Below are 26,038 nucleotides of genomic sequence, written 5' to 3' on the forward strand. Positions count from 1 at the left end.
GCCCAAAAGTTTTCACAAACAATTGTAAAATGAAGTAATTTTATGGAGACCCGCACAAACATGTGTACTCAATTCCATATTGCAACATGTTACCTATTAATGTTTGCATATTTGTTTGTTATTGAGTAGTCTATGGGCAATATAAAATTTTATTTTATTCAAAAATGTTGTTTTTGAAAATAGTAAATTATTCGTTTGCGATAGGGCTCTTTCGAAAAAATGCATCAACCAAAAATTTTTTAATTGAATCAGTGAAAAAAGATTCCCAACCCCTGAAGTCTAAGGAGGTAATATGAAAAGAAAATGCCATCGAAACTTTTCTGAAGACAGTCAGTTCCCTTCAGAGATACATTGATATAAAATCATCATAAAGGTATTCATTCAAGGGCTTTAGTTAAAGTCTTCAGACGTCATTATCACTATGAGAGCACTTGGATTCTGTATATTTTATACTACTTGTCACATTTTAAATTAAGTGTTATGACTGCAAATCTGCCTGTTATGTTTTTATATTGCCAACAAATGGTCTTGGTATATTGTTGACTGTTGAGAAAGTTTAGAAAAGGCACACACACATTTAGAGGAAATGTCTGGTCTTTTCAAATTTGTCACACTATAAAATATGAGATTAATCGTGAATCATTTTAATTTACTGACAAACCTCAAACATTTGAACAGTTATTTTACATATGAATCTTTCTGGATAATGAAATAACGAAATTATTTACTTACCTTTCCTTGTGGTTTTTTAAAATTTGAGGTATTGGTGGTTGCATTGGATATTTTTATTCACATGGTCCAATTCGAAATCTTTATATCCAAAGGAGATTATTTTGGGAACTCGACAATCATCTGTCATTTTGGCACATTGTGAGTGCAGCGGTAACTGCGCAGATGCAGATCAGTGGTGCTGGCAGGCTTTAAACACATTTTATTACTATTTATAATAATAATAAAAAACATTCAAGTCATTGTCGAGTCATGCAGTTCAAGTCAAGTCAAGTCTTGAGTCACTGGTTCTCAAGTCAAAGTCAAGTCAAGTAAAATCTTCTTAATTTAGTCAAGCAAGTCACAAGTCCTTTTCGAACTTAAATTTGTGACTTAAGTCAGACTCCTCTGCTAGTCACACAATACGTATGTTTGTTGTTGTGTCCAACCAGTGTAAAAATGCAATAAGAAGACATGTTCTCTGTTTATTGGCTTTGTATTATTTAACTGCATAGTCTTTCTCTCTCATCACATTCAGTTCAGACTGCAAGGTCACAACTCAGCTAAAACTAAAGGTGAAAATGATTTGTTTCCAGGAGGCTGTACAATCAGGCCATGTCCAAACTAATATATTTGTTTAAAAACACATTAGCCACCATCAGATGCCATCAGTTCTGAGCACGATACGGAATGGTTACAGAAGCATTCACTTGAGCATGGTTCGACACGATTATAAACCATTCACAGCCCAAGATTCTTGGCATGGTTAGCTAACCATACTCAACCTTGCAGGTGGAATGGCTTTAGTATGTGTGCCATGTTTGCTAATATTTTGGTGAAGTTAATAAAAGGTTAAAAAAAAATAGGTTATGTTTAGTGTATCTTCATCATTTTATGATGATGTATTAACTAGTATTGTAGCCTGTTAATTGTTCTACATTTTATATATTTTTTCTCGGTTCTCTGTTTCAAACCCTATTCACCCCCCTCTCCCCCTCTCCCCTCTCCCTCTCTTTCTCTCTCGTTCCTTTTTTTTTTGGCATTGGCATCATGGCATCACAATACCAGGTGGTTGTGGTGTGGCCTGTTTCTTGGCACTAACAAGGTTATGAGAAAGTGAATGGGAGTGTGTTGGTTGAGCAGTCCACAAACACAGTGACATGATGCTAGACAGATGTCTTATCCATCAGACCCTTTAGTTTAAGACAGAGGGGGACCTGGAAACTGATCAAAACCAGGAAAAAAACTAATTCACATTTGAAAGAAATTTATGTAACGGCACCATGCTCAATTTATTTTGAGGTCATTTTCATGTTGTTGAGTTTTACTGCATAAATTGGGTAAGAGAAACTGATCATTCACCCATTGTTGCTTCCTAAAACTCCCTCAATTTATTCTGCAGAATGTTTTTGAAAGTGTTCGATTTTTTCTAAAGTGCCTTTTGATGTTAGGGCAAAGATTTAATGCAAAATTCTTCGGCGACATCTACATTAATCTGGATACATTTGAAAACTATGTTTTGTTTTCAATGTGTTCTCTGTCCACACTGCCGTTTTCAAGTGTTTTCCAAAAGTTGCTCATCCACATTGAAATGTATGAAAATGCTTAAATCCCCTTACTGCACATGCAAAAAAAAAAAACGCTGTTCAGTGTACGGTCTGAAAAGCAATTGTCCTCGTGTTCTGTCGCCGGAAACCACTTCCCGTGCAATGTAAATGATGTACAAAGTAACATTTATCTTTAACAATGCTATCAAAGTGTATATCAGGCACAACAGCGTCACTATAACATGGACCGCCATCTTGATTGTTTTGGTTGAATAGATCACATGACTGCTTCACATGACAACAAATAGATAATCGTTTTCTGATATATCAGTTTTCCCTGTTACACTACAACGTTAAAATGGCATTTTCAAATGTATTCACTTGGGAGAGCATTTTCAAAACTTGTTTGTGTGGAAGTGGCCTTTTTCTTGATGATAGTTTTTGAATTGCTTTCCTATATTAAAAAAAATAATCTAAAAATCCTTAAAACAAGATACATTCAATTTATCTTGTTTTAGTAGCAACACTGCATGAGATATTTTGTCTTTTTTCAGAGAACGTATTTTTAATACAAGCTTATTGTCTTACTGTACTGGCAGATTTTGTTTTTCACTTATTGACTTTTATAGTCAACTCAAGTGAAACAATCTGTGCTGAATAAGTAATCCAACATATTTAGACTGTTAAGGACATTGAGTAATCAAATACAATATTTTACAAATTACATTTTACAGCATGTATTTTGCAATCTGATGTGGAATACACTTGAAAATTAACCCTCCTAACCCCGGTTGTGTAGCTCCAATACTATTTTTCTGACTTGCTGTGGTTATTTTACTATTGCAAAGATTGGAAGCATTTCATTGAATGGCCAGTTAACTTTTTGAATACCCCAAATCTTTCAAATTAAACCAGACAGGGTTCAGATGCAACCTGTCAAAAAGTATTCTGGAAAAGCATGTAACTCACTGAGTGTGTAAATGCCACACATCTGAATTTAGAACAGATTTTTTTAAGAGGATTTGAGAGCTTGATACCACTGTGGTAGCAGACAGCATTAGTGACCTGAGCTCCATACTGTTATATTAAACCACAGAACATTTAATAAACCAACTTTATTGTACCTCTGTCACAGACTTAAATCCCCAAAGACTGAAACTGTCAGATGGAGCAGTAGGATCACAATAGCTTTACGCTTTCAACTTGCACCCTGGGATTTCTAGCCTTTGTATCCCAAGATCATTATTCCTTTGCTCGCCTACGATCTCTAGCACCTCTGGCTCAGCAGACCGTCCTAGAGTCTTTGCTGGAAGGATTCGCACAGTACACTGCTTTAGACAGCACATACCCTGGCTCCAGCCAATTAAGCCATTTGTCTCAGAGCTCATCCAAGAGCAAGCTAAGCCAGCAGACAGAGAAGAAGCATGTGGAACATATTGTTATGTGTGTGTATGTGTATCATGTTCTAGTGTTTTAAAGGCTATTGTTAGAGCAGGATTACACATTACCAACACTGCTGCCAGACTAGATCCCTCTTCTTAGTATAGTTTGAATTAAGTTCTTTGAAGTCATCTATCTAATTTCAGACAACTTCAAATGTTCTCATTTCCGTTATGAGAAAAGAATCTTAGTCGCAGAGAGGCAGAAGTTAGAATTAAATAAGGTTTTCTCAAATATCATTGTTCCCTTAAACATGAATACTTATAGTATATCGGTCAGGCAGATAGATCAGCCAATATTTGGCCATTTTGTGATTATCGGCATTGGTCAATTCTAGTGCCCTCTTGGTGGATTAACAGAAGTTTTAGCAATACCAACAGCCTATGTCAATGAATAATGCACAGTGACAACTGACCAAAGACTTGACGATTGTACCGACTGACTAGACTGACTAAACACAAAACAATCAAGCACTGCACATAACATGAGGGAAGCTAATGTAGGGAGAGGTAACGGTAGACAGGTGACTCGGCTGATGAGCTGATTGGAGTAATTGTGATTTCATGGCAACAGGGCTAGCATACAGCACGTGGCACCTGCAGACACAAGAGGAAGAGAAACAAACAGGGAAACAAGCAGACATGACAAACTAGCAGGATGCTGTGAGTGACGAGGCAGGCGAGGAATGAGGATCTAAATGCAGCTTTTAATGAAACAAAAGATAAACAAAGAACTCAGCATAAATTGAAACAACACACAGGGAAACAGGCACAGAAGATGACATAATTTGTGAAGACTGACAAAGAAACCAGGGGAAACAAAGAACAACTGGGCAACCAATCAGGGAACGAGAAACACCTGGGGAAACAATCAGGGTGAACTACAAAGGACTACAAAATTAACACAGGAATCAGGAACAGGGAACTAAACAAAAATTTCAACATGAAAGTCTAGACAAAAACAGGTAATACATGACAGAGCCCCTCCTTTAAGGATCGGATTCCAGACGCTTCACAAAAACAAAAAATTGTCCATGGGATGTGAGGGGAAGGGGGAAATAGGCAGTTCAGGGGGCACAAGGGGCAAGGGGAGCAGAAGAACAAGGCAAAGTCAGGGAGGCTTGAGACCAAGCTGGAGGGATGGATAGCAGGGGAGACGCTGCAGGCTCGGAGGACCATGCTGGAACCAGAGGTACAGAGGGCTGAGGTGGAGCTGGAGACCAAAGAGGCCAGAGCATATCAGGTGGAGATCCAGGAGACCAAGTAGACCAGAGCAGATCAGGCAGATGGCCAGTAGACCAAGGAGTCCAGAGCAAATCAGACGGGTGGCCAGGAGATCCAAGGAGACCAGAGCAGATCAGGTGGATGACCAGGAGAAGCCGCTGGAGGAGTTGTCTCTGGGGGAGTGGGCAGAGCCGCTGGAGGAGTCGTCTCTGGGGGAGCGGGCAGGGCCACTGGAGAAAGAGTCTCTGGAGGACTGGGAAATTACCTCCATGTTTGTGAACACTGGCAGAGACTCGGGAATGACCTCTGTGGTTGTGAACACAGGCAGAGACTCGGGAATGATCTAAGTGGTCGTGAACACTGGCAGAGACTCGGGAATGACCTAAGTGGTCATGAGCACTGGCAGTGACTGGGGAACGACCTCTGTGTTCGTGAGCACTGGCAGCGACTGAGGATTGACCTCCATCGTCGTGAGCACTGGCAGCAACTGGGGAACGACCTCCGTGGACGTGAGCACTGGCAGCGACTGGGGAACGACCTCTGTGGTTGTGAACACAGGCAGAGACTCGGGAATGATCTAAGTGGTCGTGAACACTGGCAGAGACTCGGGAATGACCTAAGTGGTCATGAGCACTGGCAGTGACTGGGGAACGACCTCTGTGTTCGTGAGCACTGGCAGCGACTGAGGATTGACCTCCGTCGTCGTGAGCACTGGCAGCAACTGGGGAACGACCTCCGTGGACGTGAGCACTGGCAGCGACTGGGGAACGACCTCCGTGGTCGTGAGCACTGGCAATGACTGGGGAACGGCCTCAGTGGTCCTGAGCACTGGCAGCGACTGGGGAACGACCTCCGTGGTTGTGAGCACTGGCAGCGACTGGGGAACGACCTCCGTGGTCGTGAGCACTGGCAATAGACTGGGGAACGGCCTCTGTGGTCCTGAGCATTGGCAATGACTGGGGAACAACCTCTGTGGTCGTGAGCACTGGCAGTGACTGGGTACCGACCTCCATGGTCATGAGCACTGGCAGCAACTGGGGAACGACCTCTGTGATATTGAGCACTTCTCCTCCTTTTCCGGACAGCTGGGAGTGTAGTCACATTGAGTGGATGAGGCCACAGGCATAGGTGCTGGCTCATAAGCCTTCATAATATATTTTGTTATTTTTGACTCAAAATATAGTATACACTCACCTAAAGGATTATTAGGAACACCTGTTTAATTTCTCATTAATGCAATTATCTAATCAACCAATCACATGGCAGTTGCTTCAATGCATTTAGGGGTGTGGTCCTGGTCAAGACAATCTCCTGAACTCCAAAGTGAATGTCAGAATGGGAAAGAAAGGTGATTTAAGCAATTTTGAGCGTGGCATGGTTGTTGGTGCCAGACGGGCCGGTCTGAGTATTTCACAATCTGCTCAGTTACTGGGATTTTCACGCACAACCATTTCTAGGGTTTACAAAGAATGGTGTGAAAAGGGAAAAACATCCAGTATGTGGCAGTCCTGTGGGCGAAAATGCCTTGTTGATGCTAGAGGTCAGAGGAGAATGGGCCGACTGATTCAAGCTGATAGAAGAGCAACTTTGCCTGAAATAACCACTCGTTACAACCGAGGTATGCAGCAAAGCATTTGTGAAGCCACAACACGCACAACCTTGAGGCGGATGGGCTACAACAGCAGAAGACCTCACCGGGTACCACTCATCTCTACTACAAATAGGAAAAAGAGGCTACAATTTGCATGAGCTCACCAAAATTGGACAGTTGAAGACAATGATGTTGCCTGGTCTGATGAGTCTCGATTTCTGTTGAGACATTCAGATGGTAGAGTCAGAATTTGGCATAAACAGAATGAGAACATGGATCCATCATGCCTTGTTACCACTGTGCAGGCTGGTGGTGGTGGTGTATTGGTGTGGGGGATGTTTTCTTGGCACACTTTAGGCCCCTTAGTGCCAATTGGGCATCGTTTAAATGCCACGGCCTACCTGAGCATTGTTTCTGACCATGTCCATCCCTTTATGGCCACCATGTACCCATCCTCTGATGGCTACATCCAGCAGGATAATGCACCATGTCACAAAGCTCGAATCATTTCAAATTGGTTTCTTGAACATGACAATGAGTTCACTGTCCTAAAACGGCCCCCACAGTCACCAGATCTCAACCCAATAGAGCATCTTTGGGATGTGGTGGAACGGGAGCTTCGTGCCCTGGATGTGCATCCCACAAATCTCCATCAACTGCAAGATGCTATCCTATCAATATGGGCCAACATTTCTAAAGAATGCTTTCAGCACCTTGTTGAATCATTGCCACTTAGAATTAAGGCAGTTCTGAAGGCGAAAGGGGGTCAAACACAGTATTAGTATGGTGTTCCTAATAATCCTTTAGGTGAGTGTATGTTTATACTTCTAACAAAGATTTGAAATTTTGGTTATTATGAGTATAGTGTCCTAGAAACTGGAGAGTTATAATCAATTTGCAAGACATTTAAACTCACAGTTGTCTTAAAGGACAATGTACAGTATTACTGTATAGTGTTCTTTGCCTCTAATAAATCCTCTGCTAAGCATCTGCTAAATTACACCTGTTGTTGTAGTACCTTTCATCCATTTGAATAGAAATGTTAGCAAATATCAAGCACACTGCCCTGATGACTGTTGCACACATGAATGAAGTATATTAGCTGCTACCATCTTGAATTCTGAATGGCTGAGATAAGAGAATAGTGAGCATTTCCCAGAAAGTCTCAGCTATATTACATACAACAGCACTTTATATGTGCTCCAATCAAACTGAGCTTTTAGTGTGCCAGATTCACTCAGTAAATGTTCAATAGCAGGAGCAGCTGCTAAAAGGTGTAAGTGATGAAAGATGAGGAAGAGATGGAGACATGGGCATAACTACAGGGATGGCAGTGTGGGCAGCCACCCTAGGGCCCAGGCTGAGAGGGCGCACTCAACAGTCGACCAAAAGGAACCATAAAAATGACCACAGACCTGACTGACGATGAAAAACTATGAGGCTCCCCAAGGTTGGGGCCCGATATCTTCTCTGCACTGGGCCCCATTAGATATAAGATACGCCATTGGATGGAGAAATAGAGAAACATATGGGTGAAACAGTACAAGAAGAACAGAGAGGTAGAAGTTGTTGAAAATGGTTTAGACAGAAAGTGATCCCAGAACATATTCCTTCCCTTAAATAACAAAATATACACCCAACTGGCATTTATTTTGATAAAAGATAGCATAAGCACACTTTTCAAGCAAAACACTTCACAAAAAGCAAGTTAAAAAGCATTAAAACCCTCAAACAATTGGCCACATTAACTTCCATTGTAGTTATTTTTAACCTTGATTTTTGCTTCTTTTTTTTTTTTTTAGAAAAGAGGAGACGAGCCAAAATAAATTGTTGTGGTAATCAACATTATGCCACAAATGATGTCATGTGAGCTTACTTGTATTGAACTTGGACTATTCCTTTAAATACTTTCATTTTGTCAGAATTATTGTAATAAGTCCGTTGTTAATGTGATGAACTACACCTGTGGTTACTCTGTTAGGACACCTGTGTGAACTTGAGAAGAACTTACTTCATACATCCTGTTGGTTAAAAGTAATGGCTTAGAAAGTTGAAGTTAGTTCTGGGAAAAGATCTAGAAACATTTGTTTGCAGATGCTACTTGTTTTGTTATCTAACGCAATGACATTTATACATTTTTAAGTTTGGCTTAAGTGCCCAAATACTTTTTGGGACCACTGTAACCAGTTAACATAAGGCTTATGTATCCTCTCTAGCTATAAGAAGGTTTAGAAGTTTGATTCTCTGCCCAAAATAGAACTGCCACAGAGAAACCTACTTGCTTGCAGGTGATGTTCCTTGGAATTTGATCTGCTCGAAACTTCTCAACAATTGCTTTCAAAAAACCAGCCTTACAAAGTTCTGGTAGAATAAGGATCAGTGTTAGGCATAAGAGTTTAAACAGCATTTCCTTTACATGCTATTTACAGGTCACAATGAATTAAACCATTAGGTGAGCTTGTGGTTAAATTTATTAAGATGTCATCTTTCATTTGTCACTGTCTCATTAATGGTTTATGTACTGTGCTGCATCATATGAGGAATGCTGTCACATCTTGTTCTGGCTTTAAGCATCCAACAGGGTGGACTAGGGGTGCTCAACATTGGAATACCCGGGTGCCGGAAAGCAGGATCCCTTTAGGCTAAAGGGCTGCTTTGTTTTATTAAAAAATATTTTAATTACTTTTTATATTATTGAGGCAGCAGACTATGCTATAAGCTAGTTAATACATCATGGACAGATGTAATTAACAATAAAATAAAACAATATTTATACTGTAAATATATAGCAATATTCTTGCAAAAGTGTGGTTCTTTAAAAAAAAAACTATGATACACTATTATAATAATCATAAATAGGCCTATATGCTTTTTGTTTGTTTGTTTTAATAGATCCACACTTTTAAAAGTAGGCCATTTATTGCAGCACATTGCACCACTGTAAAATATTACAACATACAATTAAAATGAACATTTTGAGAAATGTCAAAATTGTTTGCCATATATATAGAAAGAGGATTATCTGTTCTGTTGTCACTGTTAAAGATTGTCATGACACACCAGAGATACATTTGCTACCCCCAAAACAAGACATTTATATGCAAAACTAGTTCCAAAAGCACTTCAATGAGATATCATTATCTATTAGGCAAACCCTATTTATTTACTTTATTGTTATTTTTAGGTAAGGTAAATCTCTAATAATTAAGCATTTGGGAGAAGATGTCCGTTATTGCAGGATAAACCTTTCCTGTTATTACTATTTGCAATGAGGATATATGAGCTTGTTTGTCACCCTACACTGGTTGACTCGGGCTGTGGCAGTGACAAGCCGGTGTACAGAGACTCAACCCACGCATGTTTAAAGTTAGAGTGCATGCACTAACTGTTTTTATCAATGCTCACACAGACTGATGCTGTAGTCGTGTTATATTAAGTGGCTTATAATGGTAAATGATCTGCACTTATATAGCGTCTTTTTAACCTTAACGGTATTCAAAACACTTAACACTGTGACTCATTCACCCATTCACACACACATTCATACACCAATGGCAGCAGAGCTGCTATGCAAGGTGCTAGCCTGCCATTGGGAGCAACTTGGGGTTCAGTGTCTTGCCCAAGGACACTTCGGCATGAGGAGTTGTGTGGACCGTTGATTTTTTTTAATCAACCTTGCGATTAGTGGCCTACCCGCTCTACCAACAAAGCAATTGATTTGTTGTTTAATTCATTATTTGTTTTCATTTACCATTTATTTTCCTCTATAATGGTTTAGCAGTTTATTAATACTGAGAATTTCCATAAAAGCTCTAGAAAACTGACACCTCAAAATCCATACACATGCAATAATTTGTATGTGATGACAACATCATGTGGGCCACAAAAAGATGGTTTCGGCCGCAGGCCGTCAGTTGGGTACCATAGGGGTAGACCATCATGAAATATGTATGTAATCTGTATAATTTTAGATCTCTGAACCAAGAAAGTGGTTCAGAGATCTAGTGACCCTGACCCCAGGGAACGTCATGCCAGGGGCTCCCTGGTCTGAGAGAATGTGAAAGGGTGGAGGGCGGAGCCAGGTCGTGATTCAAAACACCCGGTCCGCTCCAAGAGGGATAAGGGCCGACTGCAGGTGATGGTGCGAGAGAGAGAGCGTTTATGGGCAGCTGACCATCGTGTGTGTGTGTTTGTCTTTTGGTTTAAGTTCCTTATTAAAATATTATTTATTTTGTCAAGCTGGTTCTCGCCGCCTCCTTTCCATTAATCACTTTACATATTTTTTTTTGTATAGTAGTCAGATGATTATAACAAAAAAAAAAAATATTATTATTTTATGATTTATGAAATTGAATTGTAATAGTTTGTAATGATTATTCCCCAGGTTAACACTTTAAATATGCATTTGCATGCATTCAGTAATTTGTTGCTTTTGCGATTTAGTTAAATTTTACAGTTAGGGCTGGGATAAACGATTCATCTAACGATTAATTTTTTCAGTTCGATCCGATTTCGATTCAATTAATCGACTTGTGACAACACACGGTAATACTGGTTTCATCGGGGTGGGAGTGTATAAAATGTTTAAAAAAAAACATTTGCCGGGAGTTTGATTGACTGCCGATCTGATCAATCAATCATAATACGCCATTTTTGTCCGACAAAGTAGTCAGGAGAGAGAAGATTAACCGTCGGTGGATTTGAATTTGAATAATGGATTGTAGGCTACCGTACTGATGTCTTTCCGCGGATAAAACAACAGTCCTTCTGATGTAGGCTACATTCATGTTTAGCCTATTTGATGCTATAAATTAACCAAGGAAAAGATGATCGGTTCACGAGCAGCTTTAACTGAGGCAATCTGTCACGGCACATTAAAGAGCCACAAATAGTAGGCCTATTTATGGTTTAATTTTCTTTGAATGACCAAATTTGAAAGTTGAGACTTTATTAAATGTTACCTGCTTCGTCTGTCTGTCCTGTCCTGTCTGTCAGCGCGTAGTCAGTGTCCTCTATGTATTTTTCACGACATTCATAGCTATAAGCGCATTAATAGCAGCTATAAGCGAAAACTTTAGGTGTCGACAACGTATTATAGCCTACTCCAACATCGAGTGCAAAGTGGGGAGTTGAAAAAAAACTTACGGTGCTCTGTCATCTGCAGCTGCTCCCGGGTGGCGCCTCTTAAGGTGCTGGTGCATTGCCGTGGTGCTAGAATGGAAGGCCATCTCCATTTTGCGAAGACGACATATCACGGAATTGTTTCCTTTTAAATTAAAGAATTCCCATACTTTAGAGGAATGAGTGCATGCCGCCTTGCACTTCTGATAGTTCTGTTTCTACTACTCGCCGGCGCCGCCATCTTTGTATTGGGTCCGACGAATCGACGCGCATATTTTGCGTCGACGTATTTTTTTGCGTCGACGCGTTGTCCCAGCCCTATTTACAATACATACTGAAATATATATTATTCATTTGCATTTTATTTATTGGCATTTATTTAATACTGTCTATTTTCAACAACAGTTTCACTGTAAATTTCTTGCATTCATATCAATTTCCTGAACATCAAAAGCCATGCTCATGGTAAACAATGGTGGGAAATCGTTGAACTTCACGACACGTGACCCTACAAGAGTGATTAATTGATAGGCTGTCTGTCACCTGCAAAAAACCAATCACGTTTTAGAGAAGAAAAAAAAAATCATCCACTGATTTTCAAAGGTGCTACATAGTAATGATTTTCTACTCGAGGACCTTGATATAAATGTAGTGGAGTGAAATTACAATATGTTTCTTTCAAATGTAGTGAAGTTAAAGAGCAACATGCAGGTTGAATTTATAACTGAATTAATACTTTATATTGTCTGCAGAGGTCTTTTAAAAACACATATGTAGAAATTACTAATGAAATCTCATTTGATGTAGAGATTTTGATGAAAATGTGCTAGGCTCTGGAATACGCCTTTCCCGCTATAGCAACGCGTCATATGACGTAGGGCGAGGCAAATAAAAGAGCTCGCGGTCAGCTCTCTCATTGTTGGGTGTTGATGTAGTTAGAGCACAGTGAGAGACAGCAAGTTTTAGATCGAGTTTTAGAGAAGCCATAATGGTAAATTTTTGTGTTTGTGCTGGTTGCACGAATTCCAGCCTGTCAGGACATCGTGTCCATCATTTTCCTTCTAGGAAAAACAAGGCTTTTCGGTCTTGGGTGCGTTTTGTGCAGGTGAAGAGAGCAGACTTCACTGCCGCGTCTGTTACCACACACTCGGTCGTTTGTGGCGCACATTTCACTTCGAAGAATTATCGACCTGGAGATTTGTTGGAGTCTCAGATGGGATTTCGAAGTAAGGACCACGTGAGGCTGATTACTGATGCTGTTCCCTCGGTGAACTCGATGGAATCAAGTCCACCGTCAAAGTTTACACCGGATTTTGGCACGGGCGGGACTGGAGGACCAAGTGCTAACGTTAGCAGACATTCTGTGCAACGAAAACGAGCACTTAGCAGAGGAAGTCTTACTTTTAATTATTTTAACTCTTAATTTGTGTAATTTCGTAATAATAATAATAGTATAATATTTTTATATAATATATTTTTTATAATATTAAATATTTAATATTTATTTAGTATAATAATACAGAGAGAGGGAGAGAGACTGAGCTTTTGGACAGGTTGTCGTAACGTAATTGTCTGCCTTCTGAAATGAATTTAGTAGTTTGCACAATGCTATAGCTATTGGCAGGAAGCTAGCCCAACTCTCCCGTTTCCCCCGCATTTCAATTCAAACTGTTCTCCCGCTGCCCTCCCGTCTGATTTTGTATCCCCGTAGGCTAACGTTATACTCTCCAGTAAATTGCAAGGTCCAAATGTATTAGGAGGCTCATAATTATAGGCCTGTGGGCCATCATAGGCATGTTCGTCCACACCGGAGAACTCTGTTTCTTCATTCACATCCATTGTAACCTGAGCTTGAGCTTGACCAGACTCCCTCGGCCATCGTCACTTCCGGTTAGTGCTTTATAGACGCGGAAGTTATTTTATCACAATTTATCTCAAAATATCGTTAATGGCTAAATATATATTACTCCAGTTCAGAAAATCTAGTTGTTTTATCATCAACATACACTATGCTATATAGGGGTGTCCAACCTGCATGTTGCTCTTTAAAGTCACAAGTTTCCAGAAAAAATTAAACTTAAGTAAAGATGTAGTACAGATATTCAAAAAGTGTACTTAAGTACAGTACTCAAGTAAATGTATTTCGTTACTGTACACCTCTGCGGACAGGGTGCTTAAGATTTGAAGTGTTTCCCGCCTGATCCGATATTTTTTAGCGACAAATTTTACAGACTGGGTAACCATCAACATTGATGTGCCTCATGGGCCTTTTACATAGCCAAGTAAACCAAGTCAGCGGACTTCAACCTCTGTGGTGGCAGAAATACATGTTCAGGCTTGGAACCATTCATGTCTGTATGATGCACTCTTGCTGCACTCGTGCTGCACTCGTGCTGCACTCGTGCTGCACTGCTGCGCTCCGCTCATGCTGGACTTCTGATGTGCTCGTGATGCGCTGTGCTCGTGACACCTGCATGCCACCTTTAAAACTGAGTGACAGTCAAAAGCAACATGAGGAAGGTGCAATTTAAAGATTTATTTTATTTGGCCAAGTTTATATGATGCTTTGTCAATTTTGCAGATTCTGTCTTAATGTTTTTTTTTGGGGGGGTGGGGGATCTCCCCATTTTTGGCATACCCTATTCCCAATGTGCTCTAAGTACTCGTGGTGGCTTAGTGGTGGAGGACGAATCTCAGTTGCCTCCGCGTCCGAGACAGTCAATCCGTGCATCTTATCTAGTGGCTTGTTGAGTGTGTTACCGCAGAACCGCAGATTTTTTTGTGTCTACTCTCCAAATCAATGCAAATATATAAACTTCTCAGTGTTTGGCATAGACATGTACACTTTTTTTTGTCTACTGGAACAACAAAACAAGAACCCAGTACATAGCTTCACAGGTTGATTCCATGAAAATTAAGCAACTGGCATAATTTTTGCAAAGTGTTATTATGTGGTTCATTACGCAAATCGCGGCAGTTCTGAGGTAAAATTCGCACTGTCTGATGCTAAAACAGAGTTACATTTTATTCCAAACAGATGAGGCAACATTGTCTTTGGAATCAACTAAACCCTCCTCCCTGCCCCAAATCTTATACCTAAACTAACCAATAGTGTTATAAAGGTAAATGTAAGATGAAAACACAATTGTTGACGCAACCATCATTTTATGGTGCTTTTATGAAACTTTCGTCTCATTTATCGACTCCCGTGCTCGTCTGGACTCGTGCCTCAGTCTTTCGTGTTTTTTTGTGAAGATTGTTGTTGTAGCTTCTTTAGCCTTCAATATAACCAGAAAACTGCTGTGATACATACAGCAAACCACATAAAAATTATTTTGTTAGAATGAAGGTATAGTAATGTGATTCTATGAGACCAGGTTGACAACAATACTGATTTAGAAAATGATTTTTTTTGTAGTGTACAGTCTTGGTATGTTGCCTTAAGTTGGGTAATCCTGTTCAGCACAAGGGTTATACAATGCTCTTGTAGTAGCTAAGTGTGATGAAGTGAGACTGTTCCATGTGACAGGAAAGTGTGCAGGCACAACCGTTCCCTGGACCAGCCAGTCTCCTTATGGAAAATAGAGCCACCGTGAAGTTTGTGAAAGTGACAGCAGATTGGGAGAGAAGAAAATATAGAATGACTGTTTGGGATGTTTCTGGAAGGATCTCAGGAAAAGGCAGCCAAAGGCTTTAAGCATATTACTGCTGAGAGAGCCAGCAACAGACCAGCGAGATGAGTGTTAGTCTGCTAGCTCATAAAACACACTAGAGGCTGTATTTCTTCCATTTCCCCCTCCTGCTAGCTTGAGTGTGTGGTGCAGACGGTCTTTAGAGCTGTCAGCACAGAACTCTGTAAACCTGTCCTCATGTGATGGAGGTCAGAGACCAAGAAACAGCAGAAGCAAGCTGTCTTCAGTTGTTCACCTCAGGCTACTGGGAACTTTCAGTCATTTTTTACCACTAGTAACATTTTCAGCGCTTAACTAAAGGACCTCACTCAGCTTGACACTCTTGCTTTCTGTTGGCATAATGTGTCTGTGTGGATTTTGTAAATCTTCATAGTTTCTTCATAGGATATGGTCTGGAAGGAATATCCGAAGTGATGGCTGGATACTCTGCAACCCTGAAAGATTAAGAGGTCATGTGACCTTGTGGAGTTGTGCATTTGCAAGCTATATGACTTGTACTGAAGGCTACAATAAACAGTGTTTATGGAAGTGTAGTGTGTTGATTCGGTAAAACACTTTTGTGCTTTGTTATTTTAAGACGATGACAGCGGGGGTGGAAGGAAAAAAAAAAAAAAAAGCTCTATAATTGTCAACCTGGTTTCATAGTGAAAACATCACTCTATATAAATTTTTGCAAAACTTGTTATACATTTCTCCAGGTCAATTCCTTGCAGTTTCCAGGTGAAATGAACACTAGAGGTGCTACAACAACTGTGTGTTTTATTCACTTTCATTCAAATCATGACTTTAATGGCTGATTATGACTTTATAAATACTTATTTTTCTCTCTGTTACTCAGACCCTGCAATTTTATGATTTTTATGATTTACTCATACACATCTTTCGAAAAATTCTTGTATTACAGACCCACCTACATATATACACTTATTCCAACATGATCAACTTGCGTGTTAGCTCACCCGATAGGACATTTAACTTAGAGTCTTAGGATCGCAGTCCAAGCCCAACCATGAACTCAAACTGATATGTGACACGACAGAGTCATAGAAGCGGCGCAAACTGAAGTGCTTGTTTCAGAAATTGTCCTTTTTAGGTTTAGGCATTGATAAGTTAAGGATGTCTTTTTTTAAAGTTGTATTTATATTTTAAAACACTATTGGTTATGTTTTGGCATTGATTAGGTAAGGATGTCTTATTTAAACATCTCATTTATAGATTAAAACACTATTGGTTTGGTTCAGGGAAAAGTTTTAGGTTATGGAGTTATGTTTTTTTTTCACCTTAAAAATGCACCTGAATACGACACCACCTTACTTGCTTTTGGCGCCCCCAGCTGGACATTTCACTGGAAACCTGCAGTCAAACGTTTTATATAGCATGTATATTTTGAATGGCAAATATGTTGTCATGTTCATGTAAATTTCATGAGACCAGGCTGATAACTGTTGTTCTATTCATCCCTATTTTTAATGGGGGCTCACGATTTTCAGAGCTTTGAGCCATTAAAGGGGTCATGAATTGGAAAATCAAACTTACCATGATATCTTGACATATAAGAGTTCACTGCACTATAAAAACATACTGTAAATTTCAGAACTGAAAAATTCTTTGTTAGTCCAAACAAAGGCTTTATTGAAACCAAGGTGCCAAAATGACTCGTTCTCATATTCCTTCTCACTAATATGTCATAGTGAGGTACATCAGCACATGCCAGCCTCTGCATAAACATATCAATGCCTACTTTATCCTTGACACTGCTTAGGCCTGCCCTTGTGGTTAGAGTAGAGCAGTGAGGTTATTTTTGGAGCAACAGGAGGTGTCACGATGGCCTCGAAGACGTCAAGACATTGTGCAGTGCCAGGTTGTGGGAAACTAGATTTCTTGTATTTGCTTCACAAGGATCCTAACATTAATAAAGAGTTGTTGACATTTATTTTTAATGAAGTCAAAGATCGCGTTGTAAGAATGTGTTTGTTTGCTTCGGATGTCATTTTTTTAACTATCAGAAGTTTTCATAACAACCCCACACATGCATTATGGCAGGGGGGTTAAGTTACACTTATTCCACATGCAAAGATGTTACCCAATCACAGCACTGGCCGTTTACACTGACGTCTTTAAGAAAAAGGCACATTACTGGATAGAAAATGACCAATTATTCCTAAATTATGACTGCTTTTAATGAAAATTATTATTTTTTAAATAAAATTGCACTCAGCAAGTTTAACCACTCACGTGTGATCAAGACTCCAGTCAATAAAGTAATTGAGGAGCACAGTTTACAGCTTGTTTTTGATGGTTAACCCACATTAAGAATAGAGCATATTCAACACAAAAACTTAGTTTGAAGTAAATTGAAATAAATATTTTTGTCAATTATATTAATTGAAATTGATCAAAATGAGTGTATCTAAGGAATTTATAGACTACTATGATTTTTGTCATAATCGTGCAGCCCAATACGCAACATAAAAAAATGCAACAATCGAACTGTGGATTGATGTTCAACACCTATCAGCTAAACCAGTGATCCCCGCCTGCTCACCGAGGGCATCCCCCTGTGGCTAAACAACAGGTAGCTCCGCCTCAACCCGGGCCCAACTCTCAGCCCCAGCGTCGAGCACCTTGCAGGCGGCGTACGCCCCGCCACCAGGATCCCTTCAAGGACCAGGAAAGCTCCGAAGCGCTCTTGAGACGGGCAACCCAGGCAGTCAGACGTTCACTCTGGAGCTGGTACCAAGACCACTCCGTCCCCCGGTGGAGGGCCGGGAGGAGAATCCTTGTTTCATTTGCCACACCGCCTTCGGGCTGCGGCACCCACATTATCAATAAAGAGCGATTTCCTCACTCCCTGGGTCATACAGCTGGTGCGCGCCATTCTCACGGCACCCCGGCCCCAAAACTCTACAGCCCCGGCTCCCCGGACGGGGGCGCGGAGGCAGGTAAGTGCTTTGAGTTATTTATCAGCACCCAAGCCTCGGGATGCTCTTCTGCCTCCCGACGCGCTATTACCTGCTCCCCCCCCACCGCGAAGCCCCGCCCGATACGTCAAAAGCGATTGTCCCGTTTGGACAGCGATTTCTCTTCTGTTTTCCTGAATGTAATGTTGAAATGAAAACCTTGTTCTCTTGGACATTATGTGCTTCAAGGCCAAGGTTGGTGAACTTAATGCATTGTCAGGCATTTACTACATTTGCTTTTCAAAATGTAGGGTTTCACATGAGGTCTTGACTCACGGCCAATTTAATGAATTACTACAATCATTTATTTTATGGTGGTGTCGTTAGAAAAAAAGTACATCCACGATGTATAGGAAAAGTGTGCTTACCAATTTCTGCATCCTGCATGACAATGAAAACTAGATGTATTTATCTTTTTTCTTTTTTTTTTAAGAAAATGTGAGTGATGCTTGCCTGTGCAGAAGTCGCAGCCACTATGCTAGGGTGTTGTGGGAGGTTGCCAGGGTGTTGCTTTGCAGTGTCTAAGGTGATCTGAGCGTTTTCTTAGCACATTGCTTCTAAGACGGTTCTAGAGTGTTCTTGGAGGTTGTTAGGGCATTGATAAGGTGCTTTGGATATAAGTCACAAAAGATTCCACCTCCAATTTTTTTTTAAATTATTTTCTAGCTGCTAGATTTGGCTTAGTTGCATCCTTCAGTGTAAATCTGTAAATTTGGTGTACATTTTCTACAGTTTTTTTTTTTTACCAGTGCAGGGCAATTTCATGAGTTCAGCACAAAGTTGAACACTTATGGTTAGGTTCTATTTTAATCTGTTTGATGACTAGGGTTGCCACCCGTCCTGGATTTTATGGACTCGTCCCAGATTTTGGCCATCTATCCTGGAAAAATAAAATTCCATTACGGACGCAAAATGTCCTGGAATTTCATTTTTCTCCAGGCGGTGGTAAAATGAATCTGATGAGCACTTTAGCACATGGCCATGAACATCGGGTAATGTTTCCTCTGCACTGCATGCTGCGCGGCCATGCTCAAGAGCTGCAAACTTAGATTTTATGCTCTGTATTCAAAAACAAGAGCAGCAGAAACTCAAATAAAATAATTGATATTCTGTTTGCCTGCAAATCTGGGAGTACACTATCTAGATGTTTGACTTACAGAGAACAAATGATGAGCTTTGACTCAGAAACACTGAATTCTAAATTTCTTAGAGACCATGAGTTCTAATAGAATATTCATATTAGTGATCGACAGAAAAGGGGTTCAATTGATCTATTCTTAAACTGGTAAATGTAAATTACAACATTTATAAAATGGTTACATTTGTTGGGTTAGTGTTTACTACAAAAGGGAAAAAAGGAAATGCATATTCATTGCTTTGTTTGAGCTATATGGCTATAATTTGTCTTAACATGAATATTGACAGTAATAAAAGTATATTATTATATATAAAAAATGTGTTTTGGATATGGCACTGCTTACTTTGCATTCCCTCTTTTTATGGAGTGGTGGTGGCGTAGTGGGCTAAAGCACTGAACTGGTAAGCAGAAGGTTGTTGAATCAATCCCCACAGCCACCACCATTGTGTCCTTGAGAAAGTCACTTAACTCCAGGTTGCTCCGGGGGGGATTGTCCCTGTAATAAGTGCACTGTAAGTCGCTTTGGATAAAAGCATCTGCCAAATGCGTAAATGTATTTATTATTTTTTTCCAGGAATTTTACAGAGCCGAGGTGGCAACTCTATTCTTGACATTGTAGGATGAATGTGTGTGTAATGTCTCCGTGTGTAGTGCAAGTGCAATCACACCTGCATCAAAAAAGCACTAGACAGATGTTGACCTCCTTTTACTCATTGCATGCTGTCTCTCTCAGTAAGTCCAGATGTATGCTTACCCAAGCTTTTGTTGTCTCATTTCCTAACTTTACACCTCCTTTGCAGGTGTTGACCATCTGGATTACACTAATCTCCAGGGCAACGGCTGACCTGACCTGCGACACTCTGCTCCTTCTCTCCACAAATCTTACAGGTAAGTCTCCATAACTGATCGGAAACTGGTTTGGCTTTGTGAGTTGTTAGGGTTTAGGGTTAGGTAGAGAGGGTTGGTCATAGATAACTTCTCCGGGTCAGCATAATGGTCTCTGGTGTTAATGGCCTCTCATTTGAGGTATTGAACAAAGTGTAATGGTGACAGGTGGGGTTTGTAGTTAAGCCGCATATCACCAGTACATCTGAAAACTGACTTCTGTTGACCTTGTAAACCTTCCTGAAAACCTTTGTAGCATGGTTGTGCGCATTTTAGAATTAAATTGCTGATGCCTTTAGAGTAGACTCCAATTAAATTCCTGTATTTTAATTCAGATGGCTGTGCCAAAGTTATGGGTTCAATTCCCAGGGAATACATGTACTAATAAAATACATGGTTTGAATGTACTAAAAGTCACTTTGGATCAAAGCATTTGCAAATTTTTAATTTGAATTAAGGTAGCAAATATCATGCAGAATCGCAATTAAAATTAATTGAAAATAAAAATATTCATATAGCTTTAAAATGATAAATGTAATTTTAAACTATATAAATAACTAACAAGAAAGAAAAAACAAATAAAAATTTTCCTGAACCAGTCCATTATACATGAAATGAAAGTGGTTATGCATTGCATTATGTAATGTTTTTATAGTCTGAACTCTAAACTTATGTTTCCATATAGCCAAAGGGGACAGGCCACAGCAACATTTATTGATGGGTAACCTCATGTTTTTTCATGGGCTACGTGACTTGTTCAGGAAAGGCAATATAAGGAGATGAAATATGTGACAACTGGATTCAGTTTGTTTTTTAGGCTTCTTTGAAAAAGCCCAAGACTCTGCCAGGGTTTATTTTGGTTGCAGTTGAAGCATAGAGATGAAATGAGCACTGATGCAGGAATGCTATACACAGTGGATGTGTTTGTGTTTAAGGCTTTGTCGCACCTTAGTAAGTGTGAACTGGTGTGAGACTCTCAGGAGATGAAGTAAGCAATTTTGTACAGACAGTTTTGCACCTGAATGTATTACGTTTACACAGTAATATGGTGCACAAATTGTTTATTTCTTGTGCTTCTTACATGGAAATGCTCTTTCAAATAGCCTGGGAGACACAGTTAGTTTCTCAATGATGCTTCCTTTGTGCATCAGCTTATGTTTCTCCTTCAATTCCTGTAAAATAATATTAATAAAAAAAATTAATCAGAAAATTGACAACATACAGCATGAGTATAGAGCTATAAAGATATTGTGAATGGCATAACCCTGATAATTCAGTCTTGGGAGAATTTGGTGAGAAAACAAGTTCATATTGAAATCTGATTGCAAGCAGAGGTTTAAGACCTCTTCTGAAACTCTAGAGGAGAGTTTTCCTCAGGGAAATATCTTAGAAGCAGAACACTTTAGCAAAAGTCTCCATTTGCTTTTTATTTAATCGCATTGCTGTTTTGGAGAAACAATTGAGAAATTAAAAAGATCTCATTTGTGATTTGTCTTTCCTGCATGCAGAAATCACTTGCAGGCCTATTTAGAAGGTCATACTGTAACTTTCCGGACTTCTGATAGCCGCAGGTACTTTGCTTAGAAATCAAACCAATCTTCAGATATTCATTACAGTCTTATCAGGTGAGACAAATCGTGTGTGAACTTTGGCAAGCTCTCAATCCTTTGAACTTTAAAGACTAAATCTCTCACATACCAGTACTACAAAGTTAGTGCTGTATATTTTCCTCTTGAACAGAGACACATACTAATCCATCCGGTAGACAGATTAATGCATCAAGTTCACATTATTGAACTTTATCTGCTGGGTTGGACTGTAACAGAATACATGAAATAGTGTTATGCATTCAGAATACAAAAATCTCTCATAATGAACACAAATATGGCAGATGTGAAAGAAAAAAATACTGTCAATCAAGTAAGAAACTTTTCTAAACAGTGATCAAGCACACGCTACACACTCGCTCTCTCTTCCTTTTAGATCAGTAGCAGCGTGTGACTGTAGTGTTGCCAGCCTTCACAACAAATTGAGCTAATTTGAAAACACAATCATGGGTTCAAATGAAAGAATCACGGGTTGTGCTTTTGGGTTACTTTAAAAATGGACCGCGGTCACCAAAAGGTCTGATGGTAGACACTAAAGAATGTAAATGCAACATTTCATTTAATTCATGTATAATGTTTCCCAGATTTAATACCTGGCAACCGCACCGGCACATATTAACAATCAGCGTGCTGTCAGCTGTGCAGCAGTATCAAAACAGACGTTATTTCCACATATATAACATACGCACATGATACATTGTTCTCTGCGATTGTTGCTGTGTCAATACATTTATGCAGCAGCTGCAGATGCGGCTTCTATGTAAAGGCAGAGTAAAAATCGGACAGCTCACGATAAGCATTTGGTGAGTCACGTCTACAACAGAAACTTGCAGAACCTTGGAGAAATTTCAGTTATTAACGATAGTAATAATATGAATAGGTAAAATATGGAAGAAAGTTCTGCAAACACTGAAAGAGGGAAAATTATTTGAAGTAGATATATAAATACCTCATGTAAATAACTACTGTAAAATGTGTGGCTTCTAGTAAAGTGTGACACATATTGTAACATACAGGCATATTGATATTATTTCTCACTTTTTAGAAAAATTCTCATACGAAATTATTCACAAAAAATATATATAAAACAACAATAAAAACAAAAACAAAGAATGAGTAAAAAAATCAAAAGAACCCAAAATAAAAGTGTTGGTAATAAAACAAAATTATATATATTATTTTTTTTAACTAGGCTTGCATGTATATTAAGAAATTATATATATATATATATATATATATATATATATATAATTTCTTAATATACAGGCAAGCCTAGTTAAAAAAATTATTAATACAATACATAGATGTCACATGACCTCACTACCTTATTGCATCCAGTTATCATCGCGAAAATAAGTGTTTTTATCTAATTTTGTGACAAAATGTATTATTCTTTGTCAGTTCAATCAAATAATGGCTTAAGAAAATGGTTAAAATGTTAAAATATTAAAATATGTTAGTTGACCAGAAACGTCATGGTTACTGTTGTAACCTCCTGTTGCAACTGTTGCAACTCGACGTTGTGTCGATTGTAGTGACACAAGGGGTCTCGTCTGAGAGCCTCGTGTACCTCTGAACTTGAACTTGATAAAAGGCCATTGTCAAGTTGGCAGACAGAATTTGCATGCCCCGCCCTGGACATACGGGTATAAAGGGAGGGGGCAAGCGAATACCAGACAGGTTCTCACTGAGGAGCGTTCTCCGGACACCTGAGGGACCTCTATGTACCCGTGAGAGCGGACGTACGAGGAGGTCTGTTCCAGGCAGTAAAAGGTACCCTCCACGAACTCGTCAGCTCGTCATGCACTTCCGGGAAGAAAGATACGTGTCTATGAGTGGCGCCCTGGCCCACAATGTTGCCATGGCTCACACTGAGAACATAAACCATTCATAAAACGCTGTCTGCGTGTGTTCGCAGCCCAGGCACATGAGACAGCTTTTATGACCCTCAGAAGTGGAAAGAAATCGACCGCATCCATATGTTGCTCTTTTACCAGAATCAAACTCTTTTAGGGAGAAAAAAAAAACACCACACCAATCTATTTTAAAGAAACTAGCTATTTAAATTCACTTAGATTAGATAAAAGTGTAGGTTTAGCCATTCAGATTAGATAATAATCACATATGACACTAATAAAAAATATGTATTCTAAAAGTATTCTGAATATGTTACTATTATTTCATGTATTCGGAATAGTGTACTGAATACATTTAAAAGGGAGTATTCAGTCCATAGTGAGATTGTTTAACCTGCAATAATTTGCAGTTGTTGTCAAATATGTTAAATTCACCTTATAAATGTGTTTCTTACGGTGGCCCAGTAGTGCACAACACAACGAAATTCAAAAAGCAAACATAAGTTCACAACACAACGGAAACAAGCCACAACACAACGAAAAAAGCCGCAACACAACGGAAACAAGCCACAACACAACGGAATAGCCACAACACAACGGAAATGATCCCGACCACTAGGGGGCAGCGTCGGCACTAAAAAGCCGATATTTCACACACACACACACACAGCAGCCAAACTCGGAGGAGAGGAGAGGAAAAACACATGTGAAAACAAAGCAAAAGCAGGGAAATGAGTCGGAAGCACAGCAGCATTTGGAACCACTTTAATGATGTGGACAATGTTAAAGCACAGTGTAGAATTTGCCCCAAAAAAATATCGCATAAAGCCGGTTCTACGCACAACCTACACCGGCATATGCGAACTTTGCACCCAACTGTGAAGCTAGCGGAGCTTCGAGAAACAGCTTTTTCTTTAATATGGCTTCTATTATGTTCAGATTGTATTTGTTTTGAATGTTGTTTCTATACATTAAAAAGTTCTAATGCAAATGCTTAATAGTATTATTTTTTCATAACAAATCAATGCATTTTTAAAGAAATTGTGAGACATTGCGAGTATGATTTCATTTAATAATTGAATTAGAATTGTTTTCACACCTATCATAGAGAAAACATTTTTTTTTAAAGAGCCGCTTGTGAGCCAAAAGAGCCGGCTCTTTTCAGTGAGCTGAGTCAAACGAGCCGACTCACGAAAAAGAGCCGGATTGCCCATCACTAATCCAGACCGCCAGCGATAACGCATGGGAGATTGAGAGCAATTTACCGTTTCCGGAGACCACCTGTCCCCCTAGTGGTCGGGAGCATTTCCGTTGTGTTGTGGCTATTCCGTTGTGTTGTGGCTATTTCGTTGTGTTGTGGCTTGTTTCCGTTGTGTTGCGGCTTTTTTGCGTTGTGTTGTGGCTTGTTTCCGTTGTGTTGTGAACTTCTGTTTGCTTTTTGAATTTCGTTGTGTTGTGCACTACTGGACCACCGTAGTTTCTTCATGTGGCATTAAAATGCCCATAAAATTGTGAGAAATTTCATCTTAAGTTTTCTGAAGATTCCAGGAGCAAACCAAACATTGTATTTAGTTTAATGATTGTCCATAAAACACATAATTAATCTGTACTGAACACCTGTAAAACCAGACCCTTACACTGGCTGCCACAGCCAAGTGATGATATAATTACAAGTCTTGAGGAATTCAACTGCTAATCTCAGCACAGCTCCAGCAACAAAGCTTCCTTGCAACAATTGCAAACTCACAAACTGATAAGCAAAAAGCCACAATCAATGTTGTATAATATCATTACCTAAAACATGCACCTGGAGAGCTATGCATTCATAAATGTTTTACTTTAAGATTCAATTAGCATTTTTTGAATGGCAATGAGGAAAGCAGGCCAGGAAAATGACTGTCTGGGGGTTGTACTGTAGTTCCCTGTGGGTTAAATTGGGAAGTGCTGAGTAATATCTTCAACCCATCTGTCACACTCCACTGACGCAACAGATTATGTAAAATGTAACTGCCTCTCATCGACACTCTTGTGAGAGAAGCTGGCATCCCAAACGACACTGAAATGGCCTTATGAAATCTGTACAGAGAGTGTCAGAGGGCCCAAAATCGTAAGTTCAACCTCACTCTCAAAGAAAATAGATTTTTTAAATTACGAAACACATTTAGGGACACATATGAGTGACAGAGCTGTCTTTGGAAATGCGTCCTGCATTTGAGAAAAAGCATAAAAAATTATGGCTGCAGGCAACAATTACTGGGCCAAGCACACCA

At 39.6% G+C, this 26,038-nt stretch overlaps 1 protein-coding gene across 1 annotated transcript in view; it reads left to right on the top strand.

Annotated features, from left to right (window-relative positions):
* The window catches only part of LOC127647742 (corticotropin-releasing factor receptor 1-like), a 197,074-nt gene that overhangs the window by 30,518 nt on the left and 140,518 nt on the right, over nt 1–26,038 (top strand). Inside the window, exon 2 of the mRNA XM_052132185.1 lies at nt 20,221–20,308. Within this exon, the coding sequence (XP_051988145.1) occupies nt 20,221–20,308 (88 nt within the window). The remainder of the gene's footprint in view (nt 1–20,220; nt 20,309–26,038) is intronic.

Source organism: Xyrauchen texanus, chromosome 8, assembly GCF_025860055.1.
Source record: "Xyrauchen texanus isolate HMW12.3.18 chromosome 8, RBS_HiC_50CHRs, whole genome shotgun sequence".
NCBI lineage: Eukaryota > Metazoa > Chordata > Actinopteri > Cypriniformes > Catostomidae > Xyrauchen > Xyrauchen texanus.